At 40.7% G+C, this 27,758-nt stretch overlaps 1 protein-coding gene across 2 annotated transcripts in view; it reads right to left on the reverse strand.

Annotated features, from left to right (window-relative positions):
- Positions 1–27,758, reverse strand: part of LOC126253469 (leukocyte receptor cluster member 8) — a 57,690-nt gene that overhangs the window by 2,529 nt on the left and 27,403 nt on the right. For both annotated transcript variants that reach the window (XM_049954827.1, XM_049954826.1), the window contains 5 exons: positions 23,505–23,654; positions 15,418–15,712; positions 5,280–5,414; positions 3,966–4,164; positions 3,051–3,258 (listed from right to left, as the gene is read on the reverse strand). In XM_049954827.1, the coding sequence (XP_049810784.1) occupies positions 3,051–3,258; positions 3,966–4,164; positions 5,280–5,414; positions 15,418–15,712; positions 23,505–23,654 (987 nt within the window). The remainder of the gene's footprint in view (positions 1–3,050; positions 3,259–3,965; positions 4,165–5,279; positions 5,415–15,417; positions 15,713–23,504; positions 23,655–27,758) is intronic.

The raw sequence follows: 27,758 nt of genomic DNA on the forward strand, positions 1-27,758 counted from the left end.
ATTCTTTGTAGGCAGACAACCAACAAGCAGTCTGTCCACTTGAACGGCCACCGACAAACTGTGGCCAAGAAACAAGTGGACCACTCTGTTGTTGAACACGCTGCCAAACATGATATCCCTCATCTTAATGACTGCTTCACAGCCTGTGCCATATGGGTCCTTCCCACCAACACCAGTTTTTCTGAATTGTGCAGGTGGAAACTTGCCCTGCAATACATCCTATGTTCCTTACCCCCCCCCCCCCCCCCTCCACACCTTCTCTCCTGCCCTCCGTCTAAACTGCAACACTTGAATGTCCGCCACTCCCACCATACTATCCCACCCCCCTCCCAACCCCAGCCCCCACCTTACCACCACCCAGTCGACATTCCCATCATGCAATGGTGCTGCTGTTCGTAGTGTGGTCTCAACTCTCTAAGACTGCAGACGTGTGTGCAAGTTGTGTGTGTGTGTGCGCAAGTTTTGTGTGTGTGTGTGTGTGTGTGTGTGTGTGTGTTTACTGCTGACAAAGGCCTTAATGGCTGAAAGCTTTAATTGTGTGAATCTTTTTGTTGTGCCTATCGTGACTCAGCATGGTGAGTAGCAACTTTCCTTCTTTGGTATTGTTACACCACATTTCTTTATTGTTTTTACGTCATTTGCTTATTTATTACTGTTTATTGTCCATGAACAGTGAAAAATTATCAGTTTTTAAGAAGCCCCTCATATTGTTTTGATTTTTCTTAGCTTCCATTTTGTATTTATTTACATTAAGCTTACCAGTACCAAGGGCGGGGCAGGGCAGGGGAGGGGGGGGGTGTTGAGAGCTTTATGTCCACTTTTGTAAATATTGTAATTTTGTCATTTTACGACTGTCATATTCAATACTTTCTGGTTCCGAATTCCACTTACACATCAGGATCTCTCTACAATGCACAGTTTAACCTCACTTTTGAGGGGGGTAGGACGTCAAACGGGCAGACTTGGAGCAGGAGAGGCCTACCCCCCTTAAGTGGAATTAACATCCTCCCTCCCCTCACAAATTTTTTTTTTTATATTGCTCCCACCAAATTTTCTATACTCACAATGATGATTTAAACCTGTTTTTGCACTAACATATTCAAAATTTTCCCGATATTTAAGCTTTATGTAAATGTTTGGGTCAGAAAACTGATGTATTTGACATAAAATGACACTTGCATGGCATTGGCCTTCAAATAGTGTGTATGAAAGTACATCTGTTAATTTCCTGACACCGCAGCGCTTTATTCAGCAGATCTAAAATGGTGAAAATAGGAACAACTTGTGCTGTCTCCTGCCACCGTGGAACTGTACTCTGCAAGTGACTCATAGGAGTAATTACGTTCATTAGAATAATTTCGCATTTTGTTACTTGGCCACTGGTAGCACATTTGCTGTCTTTGCATTGCTCAAATGGCTCTGGTCTAAATACAGCAATACTGCACCAGAGACCTATTCTTTCACTCTTAGCGTAACACATTTCGAGAATTTATTTTCAGTGTGAACTACAAATATTTATGTTAAGTATTTTTTGTGATGTTTCACAAACTATGTGATTTAGGGTTTGTGTGTAGTGGAGGAGGCACGTCTACCTTATAACCTTTTAAAAAACTACAGTGCAAGATAGACAGAACAACACACATGCAAACATTACACAAAATACTTGAATACTTACGTGAATGTTTGCAATTAACAATAAGAATAAATTCTTGAAATGTGTCGTGCTAAGCATGAAAAAATACTGAACTGGTTCAGTGTTACATTATCTACATAATGAATGACACATTTGCAGACTTTCCACAAATACTGATTATGATGAATCAACTGAATCCAACATTTTTCATTCACAGATAGTTACTACTACCAATTATGTCAGCTGTTAAACATAACACAAATTTCAGTTAACGTATGAGATAATAAACGAGTTCCTGACACTTATACTGATGTCCATTATGTACATATATCTCACACCAACTACGATAATCTAAGGGGGACATTATACATTAACTTTTATAGCTTTAGAAGTTATTGCAACATTACATACAATTTTCTTAAAGTAACTTGTGAAGTGTAAAAGAGGAATTCTACTGTATGCTATTAACAAAAGTCAATAACATTCAAAGAAATCTCTGTAAAGCGGAGATGTTGAAAGTGGAAGCATTATGATGTATCCTCATTAAACTTTTGGTAAAGAGTGAACATGATGGAAAGAGACAAGAACAATGAGAAAGCAAATGAGAAGAAAGAAAGAAATGAATCAATGTATTCCCATGTTTCACACTCAGTTTTCACCTATTAATTGTTTGCAGCTTACAATTAGTAGCCAAATACTTGTTTTTTACCACTGTTTGAACTTAGGTTTTCTTCAAATTTTCCTTACAATTACAAAACAATTTTACGTGAGCAAAATAACTGGTAGCAAAGTAGAGAGAATATAAAAAAAAGCAGACTGGAAACAGCATGAAAAGCATACCTGAAAAGAAAATCTGTTACCATCGGATATAAATGTAAGTTTTGTGAGATTTTTTCTGTTGTTATTTGTATGGAGTACAACCTTGTACAGAAGTGAAATGTGGATGATAAACACCACTGATGACAAGAAACTAAGAGAAGTTATTGGAATAAGGTTGTACATAAAACTGCTGAAGATTGGAAGGGTAGATCAAGTACCTAATGAGACTGTACTAAGTAGAATAGAGGAAAAGAAATGTAGAAAAACCTGCTTAAAGAAAACAGCAGTTGATAAGAAATATCGTGAGGCATCAAGGAACTGTCAATTTAGTAAGACAGAGGAGTGTGTTTATGGGGGAACTTTAACACCACTGACAGAGCCGAAAGTTCAAATGGACGCAGGATGCAGGAGTTGCACAGAGAAGAGGCAGCTTGCACTTGCACAGGATAGACTAGCATAGTGAGTTGTGTCAAACAAGTCTTCAGACTGAAACAACAACAACCTGATTTGTGTGTGCTTCGTCAAGGAGAAAGTCTATTTAAATTTACAGAAGTGTATACTAGAAGGTTAAACATAACGGCTATATTTTAATACATACCTCTTCACCATACTTTTCAACGCAGATTTCCGCTCTCTATCTGCAAACCAATCCATCAAGTACGCTGTCATCATTGGTGCTTCTCTGTACAGTTGAAATAACTTATGATAATTTCCAAGCCACCATGCTGAACGTACGGCCAATGCAAATGAAACACACTCTTCTTTTTCATCAATTGGTGTCAGTGATGCTAAAATTGTTGTGAGATCTGTAAATTAATATGAACCAATAACATTGGTACACAAAGGCTGACATCCATTACTGATACAAATAACTGGCTACAGTTTACATGACTCAACATTACGTCAACTAATGGCCCATAACAGTAGGAACGTGAATGTATTCTGTAGTATGAGCTACAATTTGTAGTATGAGCTACAATTTAACAGTATCATACGGGATCCAAACATCGTGGGGCTAACTGCAAACAATACTGAATTGCAGTTGGAAAATACAATCCACACTAACATGCGAAATAAATTTTTGGACCTTGATACCCAGTTTTTCTGATTTTTTACTATTTTGACAATACCCTTGCAGCTCAACACTATAAATTCCAACAACTTCAGACCATTCAAAGAGGTAATTTTAAAAAGATCCAACACTTAAAGAATTAGGAAATTCTTCAGAAAGTTCTTATTTCAAACTATTTGCATTCAAAAGACAACCACGCCACTGATGTTTTGTGCGACTGCATTTCACTTACAAACTTGGGAACATTATGTAAGAACACAATTCAGTATTTAAGTTTAATAATTTGCTCCAAAACTTCTGCCTATCTTAGGTAGTTAATATTTGCATCAAAAAAGAGATTTTCTTAAAAACATTTATCAACTACCTGCTACTACTGTTACTCAACCTTTTAACTGTTTTCTTTTTCTCATAAATGTAATGTGATATTAGAATTATACTTACCGAGAGTGTTCTTTGTGTAAATGTAATACAGAATACGATAAGCAGTAAACTCTAGCTTGTTCTGGCCACCTATTTCTGAGTACAACATTTTCAGCTGTGTTTGACACTGATTGAATTCTTCATGATCCCCCTTCTCCAAAGCAATTCGTGCATGTGTCTCATAAACTTGTACTGTAAATTCATCTCTTATTCCTTGAACCTATAATAAAGAACACATTGTACTATTTTAGTTTTTCTGAAGCAGCACCTAAACTCACAACATACCCAATAGAAGCATTATAAGGACAGATACAATTAAACAAATGACAAGTCAGTTTTTTAACTCTCAACATTACAACTTTTTTTTCTACTCGAAACCGCTCACAAATGACCTGTGTTCCCACAAGTCTATTTCAATGATCAGACATTAGGTGAAAATAAGTGAGAGATTTGGGCAAAAACACAGGAGGGTAAACTAAAACTAATGAGTTAATTTAAAAACACATCAGTTGCTTTATTCTGATCTTGGGGATATCTCACTGTTTACAGTAATTATATTAGAAAAATCCTTATCTCTCTGATGTGTTTCTATCCAGTACTGATTTTGCCTCCTGAAGATAATTTGTGGCCAACCAGTAGATCTCTAAATAATATAACACTTCACTCTGTTGACATTAACAGAATAACATTAGCCTTTTTTAAAATCATGTTTTCAGTGCCTATTTATTTGCTGGCAGGATGGGTGGGGAGATAATACCTTAGAAGATAACTTCAAGGCTGTCACAGAAATACAAAAGTATTTATTTTTAATGGCCTCGTTTTGTAATATTCAGTTCCAAGTTAACTGTGTTGAATACAGAAAATCAATATAAAGAATAACAATTTTTTCACAGACTTTGCATTGTTACAAAGGAGTTCTTAATGACCTTTTATATTCCAGTCCTAAGGTCTTCAATAACCTGTCTGCATGCAAGGGACACAGCATCACATTCAAGAATAATCCTGACAGTGGATGTAAAGAAGTAAAAGAGAGACTGGCAGATGAACTAAGTTAGGTCAGGATATCAGTGTGGATGGCTGAACTTGCAGACCACTGTCCAAAAAAGGCCAAGACCTAAATGTATGTCTCACTTGTACACACAGATTTAGGTGTTTGATTTTCTAGTGCACAGACACTATAAAATAAATATAATTTAAACATTTTTTTTCATATTGATCAATTACTTTACAGAAGCATCATGTTACTGTACTTTAAGTGGTTTAAGTTAATCATGATTTACTCTTGAAAGACTACAAATAGGTGCACAGTTTTCTTTCAAATATGAACACACGTACCGTGAGGTCCTGTCTGATAGATTTCATTTGATCACAAGCGTATCTGTAGTCTTGCTTGTTAATCCAGCGGTCTTTCACCATTTGCAACGATTGTTTCAGAACTTCAACAGGACGGATGGCAGATGCATGAGGTGCCTGTAAATGCAAAGCATGAATAGCCAAGAAAAATTATTTCGTAACAATTTCTATGGTCACATTATGAGTAGCTACTTATGAAATTGAAAATTTTTCCGAACTCAAACACAACACAGCAATTTTTACACTGTAGAAACAAGACAGCAATATGAGGCTAACCTAAAGTAATCATTTCATTCTCCTATTCTTTCCCGCTACGGATAATTTTCAGAGTTGCCATGAGTTTCCCCAAGTGAAATTCCATGATATTTCCCTGAGTGCCAGACAAGTTTTAGCATTTTCCCTGACAAATTTTGAGATCTCAAGGGTAATAAAGACCTAAGTTGACAAAAAATGTAAGGACTTTTGTATATCTAAACATGTGAGCAAAATTCTTAAGTATTAACATCAACATCTTTTATAGTGAATTATTGTTAGATGGAGAAAGTAAGCCAAATGGTATACATGTTTCATTAATACCACTGATGTTATTTTATTTCAATAACGCAGGACACATCTAGTGACAAAAAAATATGCATTTTGTTGGAATCTCAAGACAGATTTAAAATACCTTCACTGATTTCAGAAATAACCTCAGAAAAAAGTAGGCCTCTTGAAATAAATGTATGATGTGGGGAAGAGTTATGTAAACCAACACTGTAGGTGACCGCCAATAAAATGTTGGTTCTGCTATGTCCGTTACTGTCAGTTATTACCCAGTGTGTTATGTCTATTATTCTACAGGTATTGTATGATTTTTCTTTAAAGAAATACATGAGTACATAGCGTACAAACTGCCAGTGACTGCCACAATTTTCTTCTTCTTATCGCCTACTTTCTAATATATAAACTACTTTCCAAGTGCCAAAATGTACTAGACTAAATAAAATGTCTATAAAACACTGCACTGTACAATGTACTTGCGGTGAGACAGTCTTAATTCCTAACGTCAATCGTCTGTGGTCTCTGGGCTGCCGAGGAACACAAAAGTCTTGGGACGATGGATAAACCATCCATGAAAATCTACCGAATTACATCACACACAGACAGACCCGGCCTGGGGGCAGATCGGTGAGACTAGACCCGACAGGCAGGGCTAACATTTAGTGGGAAACTATGGGCTTCAGGTAGGCAGGTCCGATACCCGCATAAACGGCCTTTGGTTTTGGCCCAACACGGAATTTCACTTGTGTGGCCAGCTATTCATGTGTGAGACAGACACCATGTTCATGAAATGAGACCATGGTGCTCACCCATGCAACAGATAACTTGTGCAAATACTCTGAGAATCAATATTAATGAGGACAAGTAGCAACTCACCGTAAAGATAATCACTGAGCCACACACATGTACATAGAAAAGACACACTAACAACTAAATTTTAGGCCACAGCTTTAATCAAAAAACGAGCGCATACACATTCGCACAATCACTCAGACACAACTCATGCACACACGACTGCCGTGGTTCGTTGGTTGGGGTTGAAGGGACCAAACAGCAAGGTCATCAGTCCCTTGTTTTAAATGTGGTCCATTCAGACAGACTGACATTTCAGAAAAGGCAAAACGATAAAAGGTAAAAGGCTGAAAAACGTAAAAATGCAGTTGTGTTGTCAATGGTAAAATTAAATAAGGGAAGTCAGCACGTGAGCAACCCCAAGGCTATGCTAGAGGCAGGAAATATCCCACCTCTGATGCAGTACAGGCGAGACCAACTGCTATTCAAAAGCATTCAACTGCTAGAATGTAGAAGGGCATATTGTAAAAGGAGACTAGCCAATTCTAAAAAAGAGATAAAAACAGAGTAAAACGGAAAGAAAAGGGGATCTTGGCCAGGGAGGGGAGGCTGGAATCTCCAAACACAGTTTACAGTGCGAGACACCCCAACCCTCACTGCCCTGCCCCTACTCCAGAGTGAGATTAAAAACCTTAAAACTGAGAATAAAAACCACTTTCCGGAGGAAACTGAGAACCAGTTCGCCCATCTGGGAATCATCAGCCAACATTAAAGGTAAAGTGCGGGGTAGTCTGTACTTAGTACGCAGAGCCAAAAGAAAGGGGCATTCCACCAAAATGTGGGCTACTGACAGGAAGGCTCCACAACCACAAAGTGGGGGGTGGCTCATTACACAAAAGAAAACCAAGGGTCAGCCTGGTATGGCCAATGCGGAGATGACACAGGGTGGCCGAGTCCTTTCGGAAGAGGCAGAAGGAAGAACGCCACAGGGCAGGTGTCACCTTAATCGCACGAAGTTTATTAGACAGGGAGGTAGCCTCCCAAGAGTTGGCCCATCATGATTGTACGAAGTGGGATTTGATGTGAAGTTGTAAATTCACCGCAGGAGGGGTTACAGAGAAAAGTGGGGGGGGGGGGGGGGGGTTAGTGACTGCTCCCCCAGCCAAACAAAAGCTCATTACCTGGGATATCCAAATGGCCAGGGACCCAAAGGACGTCAACGGAACAAGCAGTATGGTGAAGATCAGCGAGACAGTAATGGGTGGCCGAGATCAAGGGATGGTGGGAAAATACTGGTCAATAGCCTGAAGGCCACTCATTGAGTCCGTACATAGCAAAACGCGGTGGAGTTGGGACTGTTTAATAAAGGTAAGGGCCTGGGAAATTGCCATCAACTCCGCAGTAAACACTCCACATGCAGGTGGCAAGGAGATTTTTGTGCCAACAGAGGACGTGAAGGCATATCCCACACGAGCAGCAGATTTAGAGCTATCGGTGTATAAAACAACAGCACCCCAAAACTCCCATAAAATTCGGTGGAAAAAAAAAAATGGAACACCATAGATGGAACGGAATCTTTAGAACCTTGGTGGAGATCCATCCGAATCCAGGACTGAGGAACTAAACAAGGGGGAAGGGGGTGTTGGGGATGGAACGTGGGAGACAGGACAAAGGAGGAGGCTGAAAATCACGGCGAAGAGACGCAAGGCGGAGCCCAACTGGTAAACCAGCCCGAGGGCGTGAATCAGGTGGGTGATGTCCTTGGTCTGGGAACAGGATAGAATAGGAAGGATGAGTGGGAGAGGAACGCACAGGATTGCATAAGAAACCAGAAGCTGGGACTGCCAAAAAGAAAGGGGGGGGGGGATCCCAGATTCAACCAGGAGGCTATCAACAGGGCTTGTAGGGAAGGAACCGTTGGCCAAACGGATACCACGATGGTGGACCGGATCCAGGAGGCGCAGTGTGGAAGGAGCAACCAAACTATAAACTTGACAACCATAGTCCAAGCAAGAAAAGCACTAAAGCCTGATAAAGGCAGAGAAGAATCGAGCGGTCCGCACCCCAAGAGGTGTGGGAAAGGAAGCAAAGGACATTGAGTTTACGGAAACATCCTACCTTCAGAAGTCTGATATGAGGCAGCCAAGCAAGCTTGTTGTCGAAAAGAAGACCTAGGAAATGAAACTGTGGAACCACAGGTAATCGTTGTGCATCGAGGTAGAACACAGGCTCAGGTTGGACCGTAGTATACGGCGACAGAAGTGGACCACCCGCGATTTTAAAGGAGAGAATTGAAATCTGTGAGAGATGGTCCATGCAGAGGCACACCCTATAGCTCCCTGGAGTTGACACTCTGCAGAGTCCATCGAAGAGGAACCAACCCAAATGCAGAAATCGTCCACATACAGAGCAGGGGTCACCAAAGGACCAACAGACGCCACAAGTCCATCTATAGCAATGAGAAAAAGTACACATACGGAATCCTGTGGGATGCCATTCTCCTGGGTCTGTGGAGAACTAAAAACAGTACCAACCCGAACCCTGAAGGACCGATGGAACAGGAACTGGTGGATAAAAATCGGGAGTGGGCCCCGGAGACCCCACTCATGAAGGGTAAGTAAGATGTGATACTGCCAAGCCATGTCATAGGCCTTGCAAAGGTTGGAAAATACTGCAACCAAATGGCAGCACTGGAAAAAAGCCTGCCGAACTGCAGATTCCATGCGAAGTAAATGATCGATCAGAGACCATCCCTCTCGGAAGCCACACTGGTAAGGGGTCAATACCTCCCGAGATTCGAGGACGCAACTGAGTCGACGGGCTACCATCCGTTCAGTCGACGGGCTACCATCTGTTCAAGTAACTTGCAAACAACGTTTGTCAGACTAATTGGCCGATAGCTTTCGACAAACATGGGGTTCTTAACAGTACACATACGGAATCCTGTGGGATGCCATTCTCCTGGGTCTGTGGAGAACTAAAAACAGTACCAACCCGAACCCTGAAGGACCCACGATGCTATCCCTCCACTGAGAAGAGAAGCCACCCTGGAGCCAAATACAGTTAAACACCTGGAGAAGATGTTGCCCTTGTAGAGCACTGAGATGTTGAAGCAGTTGGTTATGAATGAAGTCTGGGCCAGGGACTATATTATGAGAAGAAGAAAGTGTGGAAAGAAGTTCCCATTCAGTAAAACATTCGTTGTAAGATTCCGACTGACAAGGGGTAAAACATAAGGCCTAAGCTTCGGCCCAATGTTTCTGGTGAAGGAGGAGGAGGAGATTAGTGTTTAACGTCCCATCGACAACGAGGTCATTAGAGACGGAGCGCAAGCTCGGGTGAGGGAAGGATGGGGAAGGAAATCGGCCGTGCCCTTTCAAAGGAACCATCCCGGCATTTGCCTGAAGCGATTTAGGGAAATCACGGAAAACCTAAATCAGGATGGCCAGAGACGGGATCGAACCCTTGTCCTCCCGAATGCGAGTCCAGTGTGCTAACCACTGCGCCACCTCGCTCGGTTTTTCTGGTGAAGGAAAGCAGCCAGATAGGAGGCTGATGCTGTTGCAAAATGGATCACAAGATCTTCCGCAAGAATCAATGGGTTCATACAAAGGCCATTTGGGAGGTGAAGGCCCGGGAGGGTAGACTGCTGATGGCAACCTTGGAGAGAGCGAACTGTAGTTCATACCCCTGACATAGGGACAGTAGAACCGAGGGAAGAAACAAAGCGTTCCCAACACATCCGTTTGCTCTGTTTGATTAAGTAACAGTCTTTAGTGCAAAGGTGTTTAAAGGTAATAAGGTTGGCAATGGATGGGTGCCTCTTAAGGTGTTGAAAAGCTTGACGGCGATCACATATGGCAATGGCCGTACTCCACACAAGGGACTTGCCGGCAGCGAAATGTTCCAGATGAGCGCGGAGTAGCAAGGCTAGCAGCGCGAACAATCGCGTCAGACATGTCACGTAGGACGTCATCAATACAGCCCAACAAAGAGGGAGGAAAAAAATGACCTGTGTAGTATACAGACACCAATTAGTGCGTTGGAAAGACCAAAGAGGTAACCTGTCCATCGGGGAGTGGGAAGGGAGAGAGAGTATCAACAGGAAATGGTCACTAACACAAAGGTTGTCATGTGGTGACCAGTATAATGGAGGGAGGAGGGAGGGAGGGAGAAGAAAGAGAAAGATCAATGGCAGAAAAGGCACCATGACCAGCACTGAAATGAGTAGGGGAGCCATCATTAAGAAGGCACAAGTCGAGGCCTGCAAGAAACTGGTTTATGAGAAGCCCCTGACTAGATGGAAATGCACTGCTCCACAGGGGATGATGAGGATTAAAATTCCCGAGGAGGAGGAGGAAGGGAGGAGGAAATTGCTGAAGAAGGGCAGTGAAGGCTGCAGGTGTAAGAGTCCTGTCAGGAGGGAGATAAAGATTTCAAACCGTGACCTCAGAGTCCAGGTGGACCCTAACAGCAATCATTTCCAATGTAGTTTGAGAGGCCCGCAGGGGGGCGACCCGATTTTGACAGAAAACACGGAACCCACGGTGGGTCGGTGAGAACCACACAAGCTGCAGAGTAAAATGAAATTAGGGATTTCAACTCTGGAAGGTGACGGTAATATCCATTACAATTTCATTGGATAACCACAGAATGATGATTCAAAGGGGGGGTGAATAGGCTAAAGCCAGTCATGCCGCCAGGTCACAACCAGTCACCGACCATGAACAACAGGTCAGAATCAGGTTGTGAAGGTGGAGGACGGGACCTCTGGCGACACCAGAGGCTCCTTGTCCTGTTACTTCTGTTTCTTCTTCTCTTCTGTTTGAGATCGAGGGGGGCTGTGTGGCAAAAAGGAGCCAGCTGCAGCAAGATCAGGAACAGAAAGAGATCTGGCAACCTGGGGCCCACAGACCTTGGTTCTCGTGGTCGTTGTGTGGCAGCAGACCTTTGGCCTGGAAGGTGCCGGGAAGAGGGATCCCGGGAGGGGCGACTTTGACCGGCAGATGCCGAAGGAGTGGGACACTTCTCCGGCTGGGAACGGGGAGTGGCGCCCAAAGGGGAGGGTGTGGGAGCCGCAGTGGAGAGGGGGGAAGAAGAGCGGTTTGGGACTGGGGTAAGGAAGGAGGAGAAAGGGATGAAGATGTAACTAAAGCATAGCTAGACGTCATGGACACAGGATGAAGACTTGAATACTTCTTACGAGACTCAGTGTAGGTTAGACGATCAAGGGACTTACACTCCTGTATCTTCATTTCCTTCTTATACTCTGGGCAATCTGGTGAATGTGGAGAATGATTGCCGTAACAATTAGCACATCACAGGAGAGGGAACACAGGAACCCCCCTGTAATGGATCTGGGAGATGTGTTATTTTCTACTGGATCTGTCGATACCAAATCTAATGAGGGAAGTTGTAAATGTTTTCTTATATTATTGTCAGAATATTTTTTTGTGAATTGTAATTTGCCTTATTTTATGCTAATTTGCGTATATGTTCGAGAGTGACAGCTTATTGATTAATATTAGTAGATGTGATGAAGAATATCAAAGAGACTGGTTACAAGTGGAAGCTTGTGTGTTGTGTAAAATGTCTTTGACACTGGAGTCGTCTTTGACTGTAGTCGGTCAGCATTGAACTCTCGGCGTGTGTGACAGTGGAACAATGTGCAGGTCGCCATTATAATAATTTGCTAGTGAACAGGAAAAATGAATTATGTTACTACTTTTTTTATACAAACATCAAGAAGGAACCACATTCGAAGAAATTGTATTTGAAGCACCAAAAATGAGGCAAACGCATTGAACCAGGTCATTTCTGCAGCCGACCAAACAGCATTGTGGAATCATACTTTCACTAGATGACTGAAGCCAACACAGAAAAGTCAAATATCATCTTATAAACATTTCACGGAAAAGTGAGTACTGTCACGAAATATGCTAAATTCAAGTATATAAAAATAGTGAGCATGTTTCACCCCAGCCCCCCTTGGAGTGGACATCCAGTGAGGGGCCTGCCAACAGTGGGAAGACCTGTCCAAAACGCAAACACTTAAAACATCTCATAGGTGGTGGGATGTACGGCTTCACGTCACATCGATAAACCATAATCTTGACCACCTCAGGGAGGGTATCCCCTTCAAAGGCCAGGATAAAGACACCAGTATCAATGTGATTGTCCTTCGGACCCTTCTGAACATGCCGAACAAAGTGAACACCCCGCCGTCCGAGATTGTCCCGAAGTTCATCATCAGTTTGAAGGATGAGGTCCATGTGAAAAATTACAGCTTGAACCAAATTCAAGGACTGGTGGGGGGTAATGGACACAGGAATTGTGCCAAGATGTTTACAGACACGAAGGGCTGCAGACTGGGTAGCTGAAGCAGTTTCGATCAACAATGAAGCCGACCACATCTTTGTCATAGAGTTCACTTCGTCAAACTTGTCTTCAATTTGTTCCACAAAAAATAAAGGTTTGGTATTGGTGAAAGTATCCCCATCAGTGCTGGTGCAAACCACAGTGCTGGTGCAAACCAGAGAGCAGGGGAAAGGTTTTGCCCCTAGCCGATGAGCCTGACCCTCCTCCCAGGGGGATAGCCATGGAACCATGGAAGGGAAGGGAAGGCCGAAGGGGGAGAAGAAGCAGCACTAAAAGAATCATTTCCATGTAAAGAGACGACTGTAGAACAACGGCCAGAGTTCTGGACCCGTATGCGTTTCATTTGCATAGCGTCCGCCCTGATACCATCCACTCCAATCGGGGGCTCCCCCCATGGGTGCCATCCAGACACAGCAAGGGCCGTCTGGCATGGTGGCCATTGCCGGGAGTTCCGATGCACCAGGACGACAAGCAACCACTCCTAGGCTTACACGAGGTGGTCACAGCTCAGGTATCAGAAGTGTGATCCCTGTGTTTTCAGGGGGCTCAACCAAAAAGGTACATAGCGACCCCAACCCACATGCTGGCTACCATGCTGGCTATGTACCCTAGCATCAGACGACAATGTGAAGGAAAAGGGGAAAGGAACTAGGAAGGCACACGCCAAAGACACTAGGTGAGGTGCTCTTCCCCAAATGGCTCACACTACGGAATAGAAATTTAGTAATAGAGATCAAACCCCAGAGGTGGACCAGAGAATGCCAAAAGGATGAGGTAATTATGCAACAAAACCAAATTGCAAAGCCAACATAAGCAAGGGCAGGAAAGGAGGGGAAGGGCAAGGAAATGCAGCCGGAAATGAAGGAAGGCTACAATAGCTCGCGACCCCGTGCTCGCCATGCACGTACTCACGAAAGGACCGTGAGCCCCCTGGGGGGATGACTGCCATGTCTACTTTCACTGAGAATCAGATCCACACAAACCACTCCTCAAGCCTCCCGGTCTCTCATCGGCAGCTGCTAGACTAGCAGCAAGTAGTGGTGGCAGCACTGACTGCAAGCTGAGGGGAGGGGTGGGAAGGAGAGAAGCAGTAAGAATGAGAGAGTAGGGAAGCGGCGCACATACTCAGCTGCACCCAGCCAGCGACGAAGCGTGACATCTCAGGCAACAGTTTCATGCTACTGAAAAAAACCGACATTTTTCCAGAGTTTTTTCAAATTTCCCTGACACATTTGAAATTCCCTGATTTCCAGAACTTGTGGCAACCCTGATTTTATACAACAGAATGGAATGTCACATTTAAGCTGGAGCTAACTACATTCATACATGAAATTATGTATTTAAGAGCAAAACTTAACGATTTGAAAATTGGAAACTCCTTTTAAAACAACTACAAAGCAATATTAGCATCAAAGGACACACACACACACACAGCGAATTTTATTTAGATTTTGCCACACGGTAAAGTAACTCATTTGTTCAAATCACCATGCACAATAGTTATAATTTCATAATGATTGTACAGCAAATGTTACTTATTATTTGGGACAAGGATGAGTTGTGGTTGCATTGATACTTGAACAAGCACATGTTGAAGCTGTTGACAAAGTTTGGGACACACAGTGGTGAGTATATGATCTTTATATGAAAAGAATGAAGTCTGAAAGTACAAACCACAGTAGACAGCAAAACCCCATATAGTGTCAGTTCTGAAGCCATGAAGACAGTGGCAGATCTCAAATTTACAAGTATGTACCAAAACAATTTTACACAAGGCAGGTTTAAACAATAAATTAATAAGTCATACAACATAATTCCAAATAGGGGGGGAGGTCAACTGCCATTTTAATCTATCAAGAAGACAGACACGTATGTTACCAAGCAACATAAACACACTAAAAAGGTCAACGATCTCAAGTTACTCCGATTAACAGAATGTCATACAACTAAAAGGTACGAACACTTTCTATAGCTATTTTTCCAGTTTGCATGCTGATGCATGTGAATACCCAAATGGCACCATATTAAGTTATATTAGCTGTGATGCTAAGCCACAATTCATTCAAAGGAAGGCATCTTTTGCTTCTGTCACAAACTGATGTGAAGAGACCTCTTTAATAAAACATGCCTAGTCTTGTGAAGCTGCAGCAGTTGTGAAAACACTACAACCAAACATCTCGCTCAATAATAAATGAACTTGTGAAATGCAAAATACATCGTTTATCACCACCATAGTTTCTGTACATTACTTTAAAAATTATAAACAACTTTGCTGTTGCAACACCCCGTTTTGACATTTCTGTACCATGTAATTATGTGAACAGCAGCACATTGTTTAAATAATAGAAAAACATCCACAATTCTGAACTAAATACTTCAGAGACAAAATCTTTGAAGACATGGCACTTACTGAGGTGAGACGAAGGTAAGGTTTTTCTATATCCTGGCATGTCCCCACAATTCTACAGGAGCTCAAGTCTGGGTCACCAGTTGAATCAACAAAATAAAGGTTATTTTGTATTGTTGTTGTTATAAGGCTGAGAGGTTTCTTCTTCCGTTGAGGAGTATCCGTTGGTGAAGTAACTTCAGATTCCTTAAAATTAGAGCTGAAACGAGCTGCCCGTTGTTGCAGTCTTTCCGAACTACCAAAATCCTCGTTACCATTGAACTGAGAACCAAACTCTGAGTAGAAATGGCTTTTTGACCTGAAGACAGAAGCATAATATATCAGTTGAACATGATTGAGTTTATATAAAAACATAAAACGTACATTACAGAAATATAAACAATGTGTGCTAATGACAGTTATGCAATACATTTTAGACAGAAGAAAGAGCACTCACTCTCAACACACCTAAACAAAAGGAACAACAGCAAGGTACACTGCCGAGACCTTTGTGTTTGCCTCTGTGTGTGTGTGTGTGTGTGTGTGTGTGTGTGTGTGTGTGTTTGTTATCTTGTCATAATATCATAATAGACGAGGCACTAGCAGTGACATGCACTTTTACAACACACCAATGACCCTGGTCTGGAGTGAGGATTTTTTGTGGATTTCCCAGTAAACACACTTTTTCTGGTGAAAGTACATATTTTCCTGTGTTAAGTGACAATATTCTTTCCCTTGGAGCTGTAAAACTTTTCAGTCCTTTGAATGGTAGTGACTTTATACACCGGCTTATAACTTCCCAATACTTCAGGAAACAAAACCTTGTATACTGCATATTTTCGTATTGAAGTATAAATATGAATTCCACCAAATACAACTTGGTTGCTTCCGAAGCACTGAACTCTAGATTGCAACACGTATTTATCAGCCAATCATAGCTCATGGCACTTGATGTTGCCATTAAGTAGCATGAACACACGAATAGGAAAAGTTAAGACACACACACACAGTACAGCTACAAGAAAAGCTAACCTTTAACACATAATGTTGGTCTTTTCTAGCGTGTGTTACCCTTTTGAGATCAGTCAAATACAAATGTGCCATAGAAACTTTAAAGAATGGCGTAAGTGGCTGGTCTTACAGGTTCAAAATTTTTCTATGTATCTGATTCTTAAAGTGTTAAGTTTTGAATGAGGATCACACTCTCCACGATATAACAGGGTGTATATGTGGACAAGGAAAAAAGATTCCCAGATTTTTCCTGGAATTCCCGGTTAAAAGTACACTTCCTCCCAGGTGAAAATGCACTTTTTCCGTGCTATGTGAGAGTGTACCTTTCCTTGGAACTGCAAAAGTTATCAGTCTCTTGAATGGTTATGGTTTTATACACCGGCGTAGAATTTCCCAGCACTTTACCAAAAGAAAGTCAGGTAGCAAAACACGATTTGGGAATTTCCTGACGTGCAACAACTTTTACACTGTGTTTTCGTATTACGAAAGTATAAATTCCACTAAACACCACATGGTACTTTCTGAAGCATTGAAAACGAGATTGCGATGCGCTTTTGTAGGACAGTCATAGCTCACATCATGTTATCTTGCCAGCCGATAACAGCTGACATTCACAACATAGGACCCAAGTAGCGCGAACACACATATAGGGAAAGTTAATGGTTTAAATTAATATACGTAGTGTTGCCACAAGAAAAGAAAAGTTTTCACACGTGTTACACTTTAAGATACATCACACAAATGTGACAGTAAAATTTTTAATAACAACATAAAAGTCATATCTTCTGGGCTTGAAATTATTCTAAATCATCGTACTCAAAGAGCTGATTTTTAAATGAGAGTCAAACGCTCTTAGAAATAGGTTCGTTTCAGCAGTTGCCAGAGAGCGCCAGATAACAAGAGTCACCACACTTGCGCAGCTACGCAGGAAGCCCATATGTTCGAACGTGTAAAACATTAAAAGACCTTACATAATGCCATAAAAGAAACGAGACATTAAAGGATACTCCAAGAGGTAGGGCGCCAAAAATTTTGAAAATCGACTTTTCAAAAATATTTTGTAGTGTACATCTTTCTGAAGAGTCTGATTTGTAAAACATATATCTTTTGGAAATTTTTGGTCTTAAATATGCCAAAGTGCAGTGCCATGCCTCTTCACACACAGCATTCTTCTATTGCACGTCACTGTATTTCGCTCTGTGGAACTCAAAACATGTAACATTTTGTAATGGGTGCCATCAAACTGTATTCAGGATAGTGGACATTAAAATATCCTGTTGTGCTTCTCCTGCTCCCAGTCGGCCAGTTTGACAACCTGCCCCTGTTGAAAAAAAAAAAAAAAACTCACAATAAATACTGGATGGGATTATTTGTAACCAGGAGAACAGGAACCTTCACAAAATTTGCACTCTTTATTGGCTGTTAGCTAATACCTTGATGTTTTGTATGACATAAAATTAAATATAGGATACATAAAACCAGTAAAGACAATAGACAAGCAAGACAGTACTCATTTCTTCAATCTTTAAGTCCTAGCATTGCTTTTCTCACTAATCTTAGTACAGCTTTACATGGCGTGCTTTCCTTTTGGGAAAGAATCCATTAGCTCATCAAAGTTTGTTAAAGGTTTTGCTACATGAAAAAACCAAATGTCGTCTAATACTGAAAAAGCTATTAATACCTATGAATAGTATCCAAGACTGGTGTGCTTTCTCGATCTGATTACGTGTATTTTGTCACTGTCTGGTAGATAACACGAAATAGGTCTGCCTAATATTGCAGCAATTGTAACACACACCGCCACTATTTTGGCACAAATGGTCATTTTTATAACAGGTTAGGTTAGGTTAGTGTTGTTTAACGTCCCGTCGACAACGAGGTCATTAGAGACGGAGCGCTAGCTCGGGTTAGGGAAGGATGGAGAAGGAAATCGGCCGTGCCCTTTGAAAGGAACCATCCCGGCATTTGCCTGAAACGATTTAGGGAAATCACGGAAAACCTAAATCAGGATGGCTGGAGACGGGATTGAACCGTCGTCCTCCCGAATGCGAGTCCAGTGTCTAACCACATTTTTATAACATGACAGAATATAATCACGAAGTACCAATATCAAATGCCTATTAGGCCTACTACAAGCAAAAAGTTTCATGTTAGGAAATAGTCTCACATTTCATTCATACGCTCTAGCTTCTGAAGCACGAGATCGAAAAGTAGTAGCACAAAATTTTTATACAAATTTGGAATAGTCATATTCTTCCATAATTTGCTTCTCCTTCCTTGTTCTAACAAACAATCTTGTCATCACTAATTCTGTAACTATTCCTGCCAGGGTTAAAACTTATTCTCCGATTAACTCGACTAACCCTGCCACAATCACCGGTTTAGTTATCCCGCGTTTATTCTCCGGTTAGGCATTATTAAGTGTTCGTAAAACATGTTTTCCGCGTTACTCCCAGAACAGAACTTTAGTGACTGCTAGCCGGGGACTGTACAACTGGCCCTTACCAGTGTAGCATTCTGGCAAAAATTTTCTGCCAAAATTTCATTTTCTTGGTTATACCGAGAAGATAATACGTAACCTTTCTTACTTGTTATTCAACAGGGAAGCGTTTCAAAATCATATGAATAATCAACAGACCGATGTGCGCTGGATACTAGGTGCTTTGTGAAACAAGGTCTTTCCCGTTTTTCCCTCCCCCCCTCTCCCCTCCCCCAACAGAAGAAATTGCCACCCTGAGCAGACATCCCTGTTTGTCCCCAGACCCCTATATCCAGGCCCGGTGCACATGCGTGAATCTTGACAGCTTAGGAGCGCCACTAAAATTTTTTCTGGGTAGCATCTGGCTGTTTGCCGCTATTGCTTGCACAGCTAACTGCCATACTTCTGCAGCTAGAAGCAGGAGAAGGTACTACTCATACGCGACTCAACTGTGCATGCGCTCACTCACAACTGCCCCATCGAATCTAATGTAAACAGTTGTGACGTCACACTCATTGGAGGCAATTTGTTGTTATGAAGCATTGCATTGTCTTCCTAAAGCCGTTGACACATTTTGCTGTTGGCAGACGCTTGTGTGAGCACTGTTTCATTGCTGTATATGGCGCATTTCATTGGCAACTTAGTTTAATTTTCGTTTTTTTCTCTTTCATGTTTTATTGCTGCAGTGTTATTCTGAAGTAGCGAGATACAGTAATATCCTTTGTTAGAGTATTGGTTCTTACCAGTCAATGTTACAAAAAATTAACTGAAAACTAAAAAAATGAAAAATTCCCAGTTTTCCCCAGATGAAAAAAATACCTGGGTTTTTCCCGGATCTCTCGAGTCGTATACACCCTGTATAAGAAATTCATCGCACATTCTCACACATAACGTAATTCATCTTGCGTAAACAAAAATTTACTTGCAATGTAATGCTTCTCAATCCACCACTCTCAATATTTTCCCACAACCTAACAAGGGCACCACAGCAATCAGCCGAATGCGATGTCGCCTGTAATTAGTCACTCACCTTGACTTCATTTGTCTTATAATTTAACTCCAAGCATTTACACAATTTACTCAATGTGTATATAGAAATGTTGTCAACAGCAGAACTATTGATTACTGTAACTCTAGTTATAAACTATATGAGGTAGAGTTAGTTTATATGAAATGACAAGGGAGTGAGTATAACTGCACAACAGAGTTGCCCTGCACACAAATAATAACACTGCAGCAGGAACATATGTTATTCTGTTTAGAAGTTAAAAACTGTAAAATGCATATAATTATTTCATAAATAACTCAAAATCTTAAGAAGGAGCTCACTGCATCACGACTGATCTTATCAGCAATTCTACTTCTATAGCACAAGCTTCAAAATGGTAATCACTGTGAAATCTGAAAGTGTATTTTGCATTATTTCTTAATATAAATGGCATCTCCAGCTTCCACTTCTCAGAGCAGTTTGTGGTCCCTGGATAACTTTACATTTTAATGTAAATTTCTTACTCAATGTGGACGAAGTGAGATGAAACAAAACTGCATAGTCATGCTTAATAAAGAAATGAATCACAGTCATATTGCATAATGCAAGTTGCAAGCAATCCACCTGATTGCCTGGGATATTTCCATGCTGGCCAGAGATCAGCAACTGATCATTTCAAGCTGCCCCCACAAGTGCAATCTACAAAGCAATTGGATGCCCAAGTGACTAATTGCTGTGATCTGGTGCTAATGTGTGAGGCCCTTTAGAAACAAACAGTTGTGATGTTATGCTCATCAAAAGCAGTTTCATCTCACTTCGTCCACATTGAGTAAGAAATTTACATTAAAATGTAAAGTTATCCAGGGACCACAAACTGCATAGTCTTCATCCTAAAGCCTTTGAAACATTTTGCTGTTGGCAGACAGCAAAATGTCCACTGTGTTTTGTTGTTGTACATGGCACATTTTCTTTGCAATTGTAGTTTCATTCTGGTGTTATTCTGTCGTTTAAGTCTTATTGCTGCAGTTATGAGTATCAGTTCTTCCCACACAAAAGGACAAAAATTTAACTGAAATCCAAAACAATGAGTAATTCCTGAAATTCAAAAAATTTGCAGGTTTTTCCCAGCTATCTTGGGGCATATACACCCTGCCGAGCACTACACCTGTCCCCTGCATCCATGTCACTTATTTCGTATTCTTTTAGGGAGCCCTTCTTATTTGTAAGGTCTGTTAAAACTATCCAACCATAAATCACAAAGACAACCACATGACAAGAAAAGAAACAGAAGGGTACATATAGTTTTTCTCACTAAGCTTCCAATGCAACTGAAAAGGAAATTTTACAATTCATATTACCAATCTGACATATGGTAGTGAATTACATACTTGCGTGGAAAATATTAAAAAATAAAGTCTTGCCAGAGCGCAATGGAGAAACAAATGTTGGAAATTACAAGGAGTGACAGGAAAACAATCTGATGAAGTGTAAATGGAAATACTATGCAAACAAACTGTATACATAAACTAAAAAACTATTGACGTACAATGAGATGAATTAACATTGTGAACTACATAGAAAGTAAGAAATTAAGAAGCATTATTACGAAGCCAAACGATTTAACATTACAATTTCTTAAGATCTGAATCTGGACATAATGAAATAGCAGCACCAACTGCATACAATTTTTATACCAAAATGTTGTTATGCACTACACACAGCTCATGCTGAGAAACCTAGATTCTCAATCACCTGTATTAATGTAATCTCTCATTCCTCCATCTTCTTCCCAGTTCACTTCACCTTAACAATTTAAATCTCTTCTCAACCTATTATTCCTAATTTACAATTTTGCAGAATTGTAATTTTTCATTTTCAATCGCTCATTCCAGCTTCTGTCCCCTACCAGTCCAACCAGAAATCCTTGCTCATTTACATCTATACCAATTAATAAAAACTGATCTCTACTGATATTTTACATTAACAGATCACAACACCACCATCTAACAACTGTCACATTAAAGAGACCTAACAATAAAATTTTAACTTTCTGTAGAAGTTACTGAACTACAACACAACTACCAAAGATTCATCTGGGAAATTAATGTGATCCCACTTTCTTTAGGATGACAAGTTGGGAAAATATATATTCTTTTTGATCTGGAAATTACAGTAATAAATTTATGGTACTATATTAAATAGTAAAACCAAATGCAAACATAAAATATCACAAGTAGATTTCATTCAAATGCAACCAACTTTGGATCCAAAATGAACCACTTTTACATTTCTGATGGTTGGGAAACCTCACAGACTTTGTTAGTGAGCATCTCTGGAAACCATTTATTCTTGACAGTGCACATTAACAAATCAAATGTTATTTTTGCAGAGCACATGGACATTTGCATGGACTTTTGAACTGGCAAGAGGAAAAAGTGCTAACCATCAATTTTGGGAGGATGAAACTTATCAGATAGTCTGGTGTTTTCAAATGCACCACATACTGTTAACAAGTAGCTCCATATGCATAACTAGAAGTGTTGTCTACAATATAATGACATCATAAGATACACTGTTCAGTGGAGATGTTGAATCGCAAATGCGCACAACAAAAAGACTGTCAAAAAGTAACCTTCTGGCCAAAAAGACCTTCATCTCTGATATTACTCTTCTCAGTAAAGCACAATATGTGATGCTCTGGCAGATCTAACAGAGTACTATGCTGGTGCAGGCAAAAGTGTTCTTGAGCACATCATTCAGTCCAACTTGTTGAACACAGGACTTTACCAAAAACGTACAAAGGACTTGTTGAGTCCATGCCATGCACATAGCTACAGACGTGTTCCCTGCATTCTGTGCTGAGAGATGACATTCTGGCCGATATGATGTATTTATCATCCAATTTTTCAAAAACTGTTGCCTGAAAAAATCTGATTTTTGCACATCTTACCATCCGGTATCTTCACTTGATAAAGAACTGAATTTCTTTTCATTATCTGTCATACATACTGCACCGCATCAAATTAAGAAAAACACTGCATACAATTTTAAAGAGTTTGCAGAGGTAGAAACACTAAGCGTAACCTGTGCGTATGGTCAATTTTAGCTCTTAACATTGCAGGAAATGAAATGCACATAAGCTATTGAGATTTCATTTAAAATTGTGAGCAGAACGATATCTCATTTTCTTCTCAAGTTATTGGGTTTTATACCCAATGAACGGTAGCGCATGATGTGCCCATTCAAGTCCTTGCGTTTCACAAATCGTGATCATAACAATTGTCTTATCTCAAACGATACAGGGTATTGAAACGAGGTTTTTTGCAAATGATAGGCATATGTTTTGTATGATAAATACTCGAGACATCTTAATTCACTGAGATACAGAAGTAATTCGTCTGAAGCATTGAGAAGTCAGCAGTGCAGGACACACACAAACATCTATAGTACTGCACGAAAACCCAAGCTGCGCACATATACACATCCACAGCATTTGGAGAATGGTGTGGTTGGACGCGTATACACGTCCGCAGGAGCGAGAGTTAAGAAAGTTGTCATAATCTTTTCACTCATTAGTGCAAATACAGTATCAGTAATATAAATGAAGCAAATGCATTAGTAATTTAGACTTACAGTTTATTATTTTGTTTAGCTTTTCCTATTTTTCCTTTATTTAAGTTTCTGTTCTTGATATTCAACCTATCAGCAATACGAGCAGTTGCACGAACTTTGGATGTAACCTTCAGCGACTTGAAGTCGTCATCACTACTTGAGGAGCTCCCACTAAAACAATAACAATAAAAAACATGATATAGAGTATAACCAATTTAAACTACCATTAACCTACTGGATAGCCTTCAGACTAACTTTTACATTACGAAGTGAGGGACATACAAAATAGAGGCATTTTCGCCATCAATGTGGATTCTAAAATTTAGCGATGATAAATCCATTCACTCAAATCACAACACCCTGAACTACAGTTTCATTAGAATTCTGCCTTTCAGTAACAATGGAACATTTTTATCCTCCAGTATGCCAGAATTTCTTCTCTGGGAGAAGTTTATACCAGCATAATTTGTCCCTCTTCCTTTTCCATCACTCACAGCAAGAAAGTTGAATGCTTATTCATCTGAGCTTAACTTTCTTTAATTTTACCATAATATTTACAAACTCCTGTACAAAAGAAGAAGAAGCATTTTCTTATTAAGGCACAATGTCTCAATTCACATTTATAATGGTACTATGTCGGCCAAATCTCAATTTCAAACAATCATATTTTGTTACGTTTGGAAACAAAGATAAAGCCTCATTATTCTTCCAATTAATCACACCTTAGTTCATGTATTATATCTTAATTCACTTGCAACAACACCCATAAATATGAATAATTAAGCTAACATATGAATGGTGGTAACGCGCGAATTTTTCCCCGGAGGGCAAGCGGCTCTACTGTATGGTTAAATGATGATGGCATCTTCCTGGGTAAAATATTTTGGAGGTAAAATAGTCCCACATTCAGATCTCTCGGCGAGGACTACTCAGGAGGTCACCTTTATCAGGAAAAACAAAACTGGCGTTCTATGGAAGAGAGTATGGAACTTCAGATACCGTAATCCGGCAAGTACGTTAGAAAATTTCAAAAGGGAAATGGATAGGTTCAAGTTAGATATAGTGGGAGTTAGTGAAGTTCAGTGGCAGGAGGAACAGGACTTCTGATCAGGTGAACACAGGGTTATACATACAAAATCAAACAGAGGTAATGCAGGACTAGGCTGTTCCCATGGGTACCAGGATGGCCCCCTCGTACGCCAACCTATTTATGGGTCGCTTAGAGGAAGCCTTCTTGGTTACCCAGGCCTGCCAACCAAAAGTTTGGTACAGATTTATTGATGACATCTTCATGATCTGGACTCACAGTGAAGAACTCTAGAATTTCCTCTCCAACCTCAACTCCTTTGGTTCCATCAGATTCACCTGGTCCTACTCCAAATCCCATGCCACTTTCCTTGACGTTGACCTCCATCTGTCCAATGGCCAGCTTCACACGTCCGTCCACATCAGACCCACCAACAAGCAACAGTACCTCCATTATAACAGCTGCCACTCATTCCACATCAAATGGTCCCTTCCCTACAGCCTAGGTTTTCGTGGCAAACGAATCTGCTCCAGTCCGGAATCCCTGAACCATTACACCAACAACCTGAAAACAGCTTTTGCATTCCGCAACTACCCTCCCGACCTGGTACAGAAGCAAATTACCAGAGCCACTTCCTCATCCCCTCAAACCCAGAACCTCCCATAGAAGAACCCCAAAAGTGCCCCACTTGTGACGGGATACTTTCCGGGACTGGATCGGACTCTGAATGTGGCTCTACAGCAGGGATACGACTTCCTCAAATCCTGCCCTGAAATGAGATCCATCCTTCATGAAATCCTCCCCACTCCACCAAGAGTGTCTTTCCGCCGTCCACCTAACCTTCGTAACCTCTTGGTTCATCCCTATGAAATCCCCAAACCACCTTCCCTACCCTCTGGCTCCTACCCCTGATACCGCCCCCGGTGTAAAACCTGTCCCATGTACCCTCCCACCGCCACCTACTCCAGTCCTGTAACCCAGAAGGTGTACTCGATCAGAGGCAGAGCCACGTGTGAAAGCACCCACATGATTTACCAACTGACCTGCCTACACGTAACTAATGAGGCGGTATTGAATAGGATTGGGGAGAAGAGAAATTTGTGGCACAACTTGACTAGAAGAAGTGATCGGTTGGTAGGACATGTTTTGAGGCATCAAGGGATCACAAATTTAGCATTGGAGGGCAGCATGGAGGGTAAAAATCGTAGAGGGAGACCAAGGGATGAATACACTAAGCAGATTCAGAAGGATGTAGGTTGCAGTAGGTACTGGGAGATGAAGCTTGCACAGGATAGAGTAGCATGGAGAGCTGCATCAAACCAGTCTCAGGACTGAAGACCACAACAACAACAATTGCCTACACTGTGAAGCTTTCTATGTGGGAATGACCAGCAACAAACTGTCCATTCACCTGTCATTCAACAATATCTTTGCCTCTGTACTTCCGCCTCGACTGACATCCCTGCCCAAACTCTTTGCCTTTACAAATGTCTGCTTGTGTCTGTATGTGCAGATGGATGGATGGATGTGTGTGTGTGTGTGTGTGTGTGTGTGTGTGTGTGTGTGTGTGTGTGTACCTGTCCCTTTGTCCCCCCAAGGTAAGTCTTTCCACTTCCGGGGTTGGAATGACTCCTTACCCTCTCCATTAAAACCCACATCATTTCGTCTTTCCCTCTCCTTCCCTCTTTCCTGATGAAGCAACTGTGGGTAGCAAAAGCTTGAAATTTGTGTGTGTTTGTTATTGTCTCTATCAACATACCAACGCTTTCGTTTGGTAAATTACAGCTTCCTTGTTTTTTAAAATAATCAAAAGTCTCCATTGCATGTACTGCTACCAGCAGCACTAAAAATAAAAAAGAGCAAATACAATATACTCATCATAGATCCTGTACATATGGAGAAGTATATTGACAATCATTTCGTTACTAAGTGTGTAGCAGTCAAATCCACAAAAAAATACTTACAAGGCTCAGGGTGGACACTGAAAATGCTGAAATATTATTTGCAAAACAAATAACTTCAATTACGACACTGCACTTTCTTACTTATACATACAAGTAAATGAAAGTTGTTTGTGATATTTACAAATAACTATTATACCAGACAACACAGTTGGCCAACTGGAGTATAATTTCAGTTCGCAACTTCAGCAGAATGATACAATCAAGTAATTATTTGTAGTTCGAATATGACCCTGAGCTTAAGAAACAGTTCACACATTTTGGCATTTCAACAGAACATAAGAACACTAGCTTATCGTCCACTGCTTCACTTGCACAGACAGTTTGGTCGGCAAGTTCTTTTTTGTTTTCTTTAATCCAAAACAAATTGCAACACCTTCTAAACTTTTCATGATAATTAAGGCAATGGTCTTTTCCAAATGTAATTCTGACTAAAAAGAGATTATGGTAGCTGGAGTCCTAGGTTTTGTTAATCATTGCCTTTGTGTTTTTTAGATGGCATTTCCGTAGAATCCTTCATCCCTTAACACATATTTCTTTAAATCTAAGCGAGAAGTGAAATACCAAATGTCACAGATTTAACTTTAAAAATTTTCTGACATAAGGAAATATTTTTTTTTTAAATTCGCACCCCCTATAGGGTTGAATTTTCAAAAACACTGAAACATGCATTTTTTTATTTGTAACTGAGGAGTAAAAATCAACTACCATAGATATAGCTTTAAAAACACTTTAGTAGTTCTTTAGTATAGCGATTTATTTTCAAAAAACTTTCACCCATTATTTCACCTCCATAGGATTCAAATTTGTTGAAGTGCTGAATCATGTATTTCTTTATTTCTGACCGAGAAACCAAATACCAATTTCCGTAGTTAGTTTCCAAGTCGCCTCAATAGTGACATACTTCTCAAAAAATCTTTCATCCCCTTAGGGGTGGAATTTCAAAAAATCCTTTCTTAAGCGATGCCTACAGTACGAGATCAGCACTCTTTGCAAATTTGAAGTTTCTATTCTTTGTGGTTTAGGATGGGTAGTGACAAGTTGCTGAGTGAGTCAGTCAGTTGGGGCATTGGCTTTTATATACGGCGTGAACATTAATAAAACTGATGAACTATAGGAAAGGATTCCTCGCTGGAAATGGAGGAAAAAAAAAGTCCTACTATGAAGATGTGTCTGGAAACGCATTGTTGCAACGGTAGGTGGTACTGACAAATGAAAGTTCCTCTGACCATGTGCCTCGTGTTTCTAGCGTGTTGCTGGCTGTGTGATTGACACAGTGTACTGTAA

Source organism: Schistocerca nitens, chromosome 4 (assembly GCF_023898315.1).
Source record: "Schistocerca nitens isolate TAMUIC-IGC-003100 chromosome 4, iqSchNite1.1, whole genome shotgun sequence".
Classification (NCBI taxonomy): domain Eukaryota; kingdom Metazoa; phylum Arthropoda; class Insecta; order Orthoptera; family Acrididae; genus Schistocerca; species Schistocerca nitens.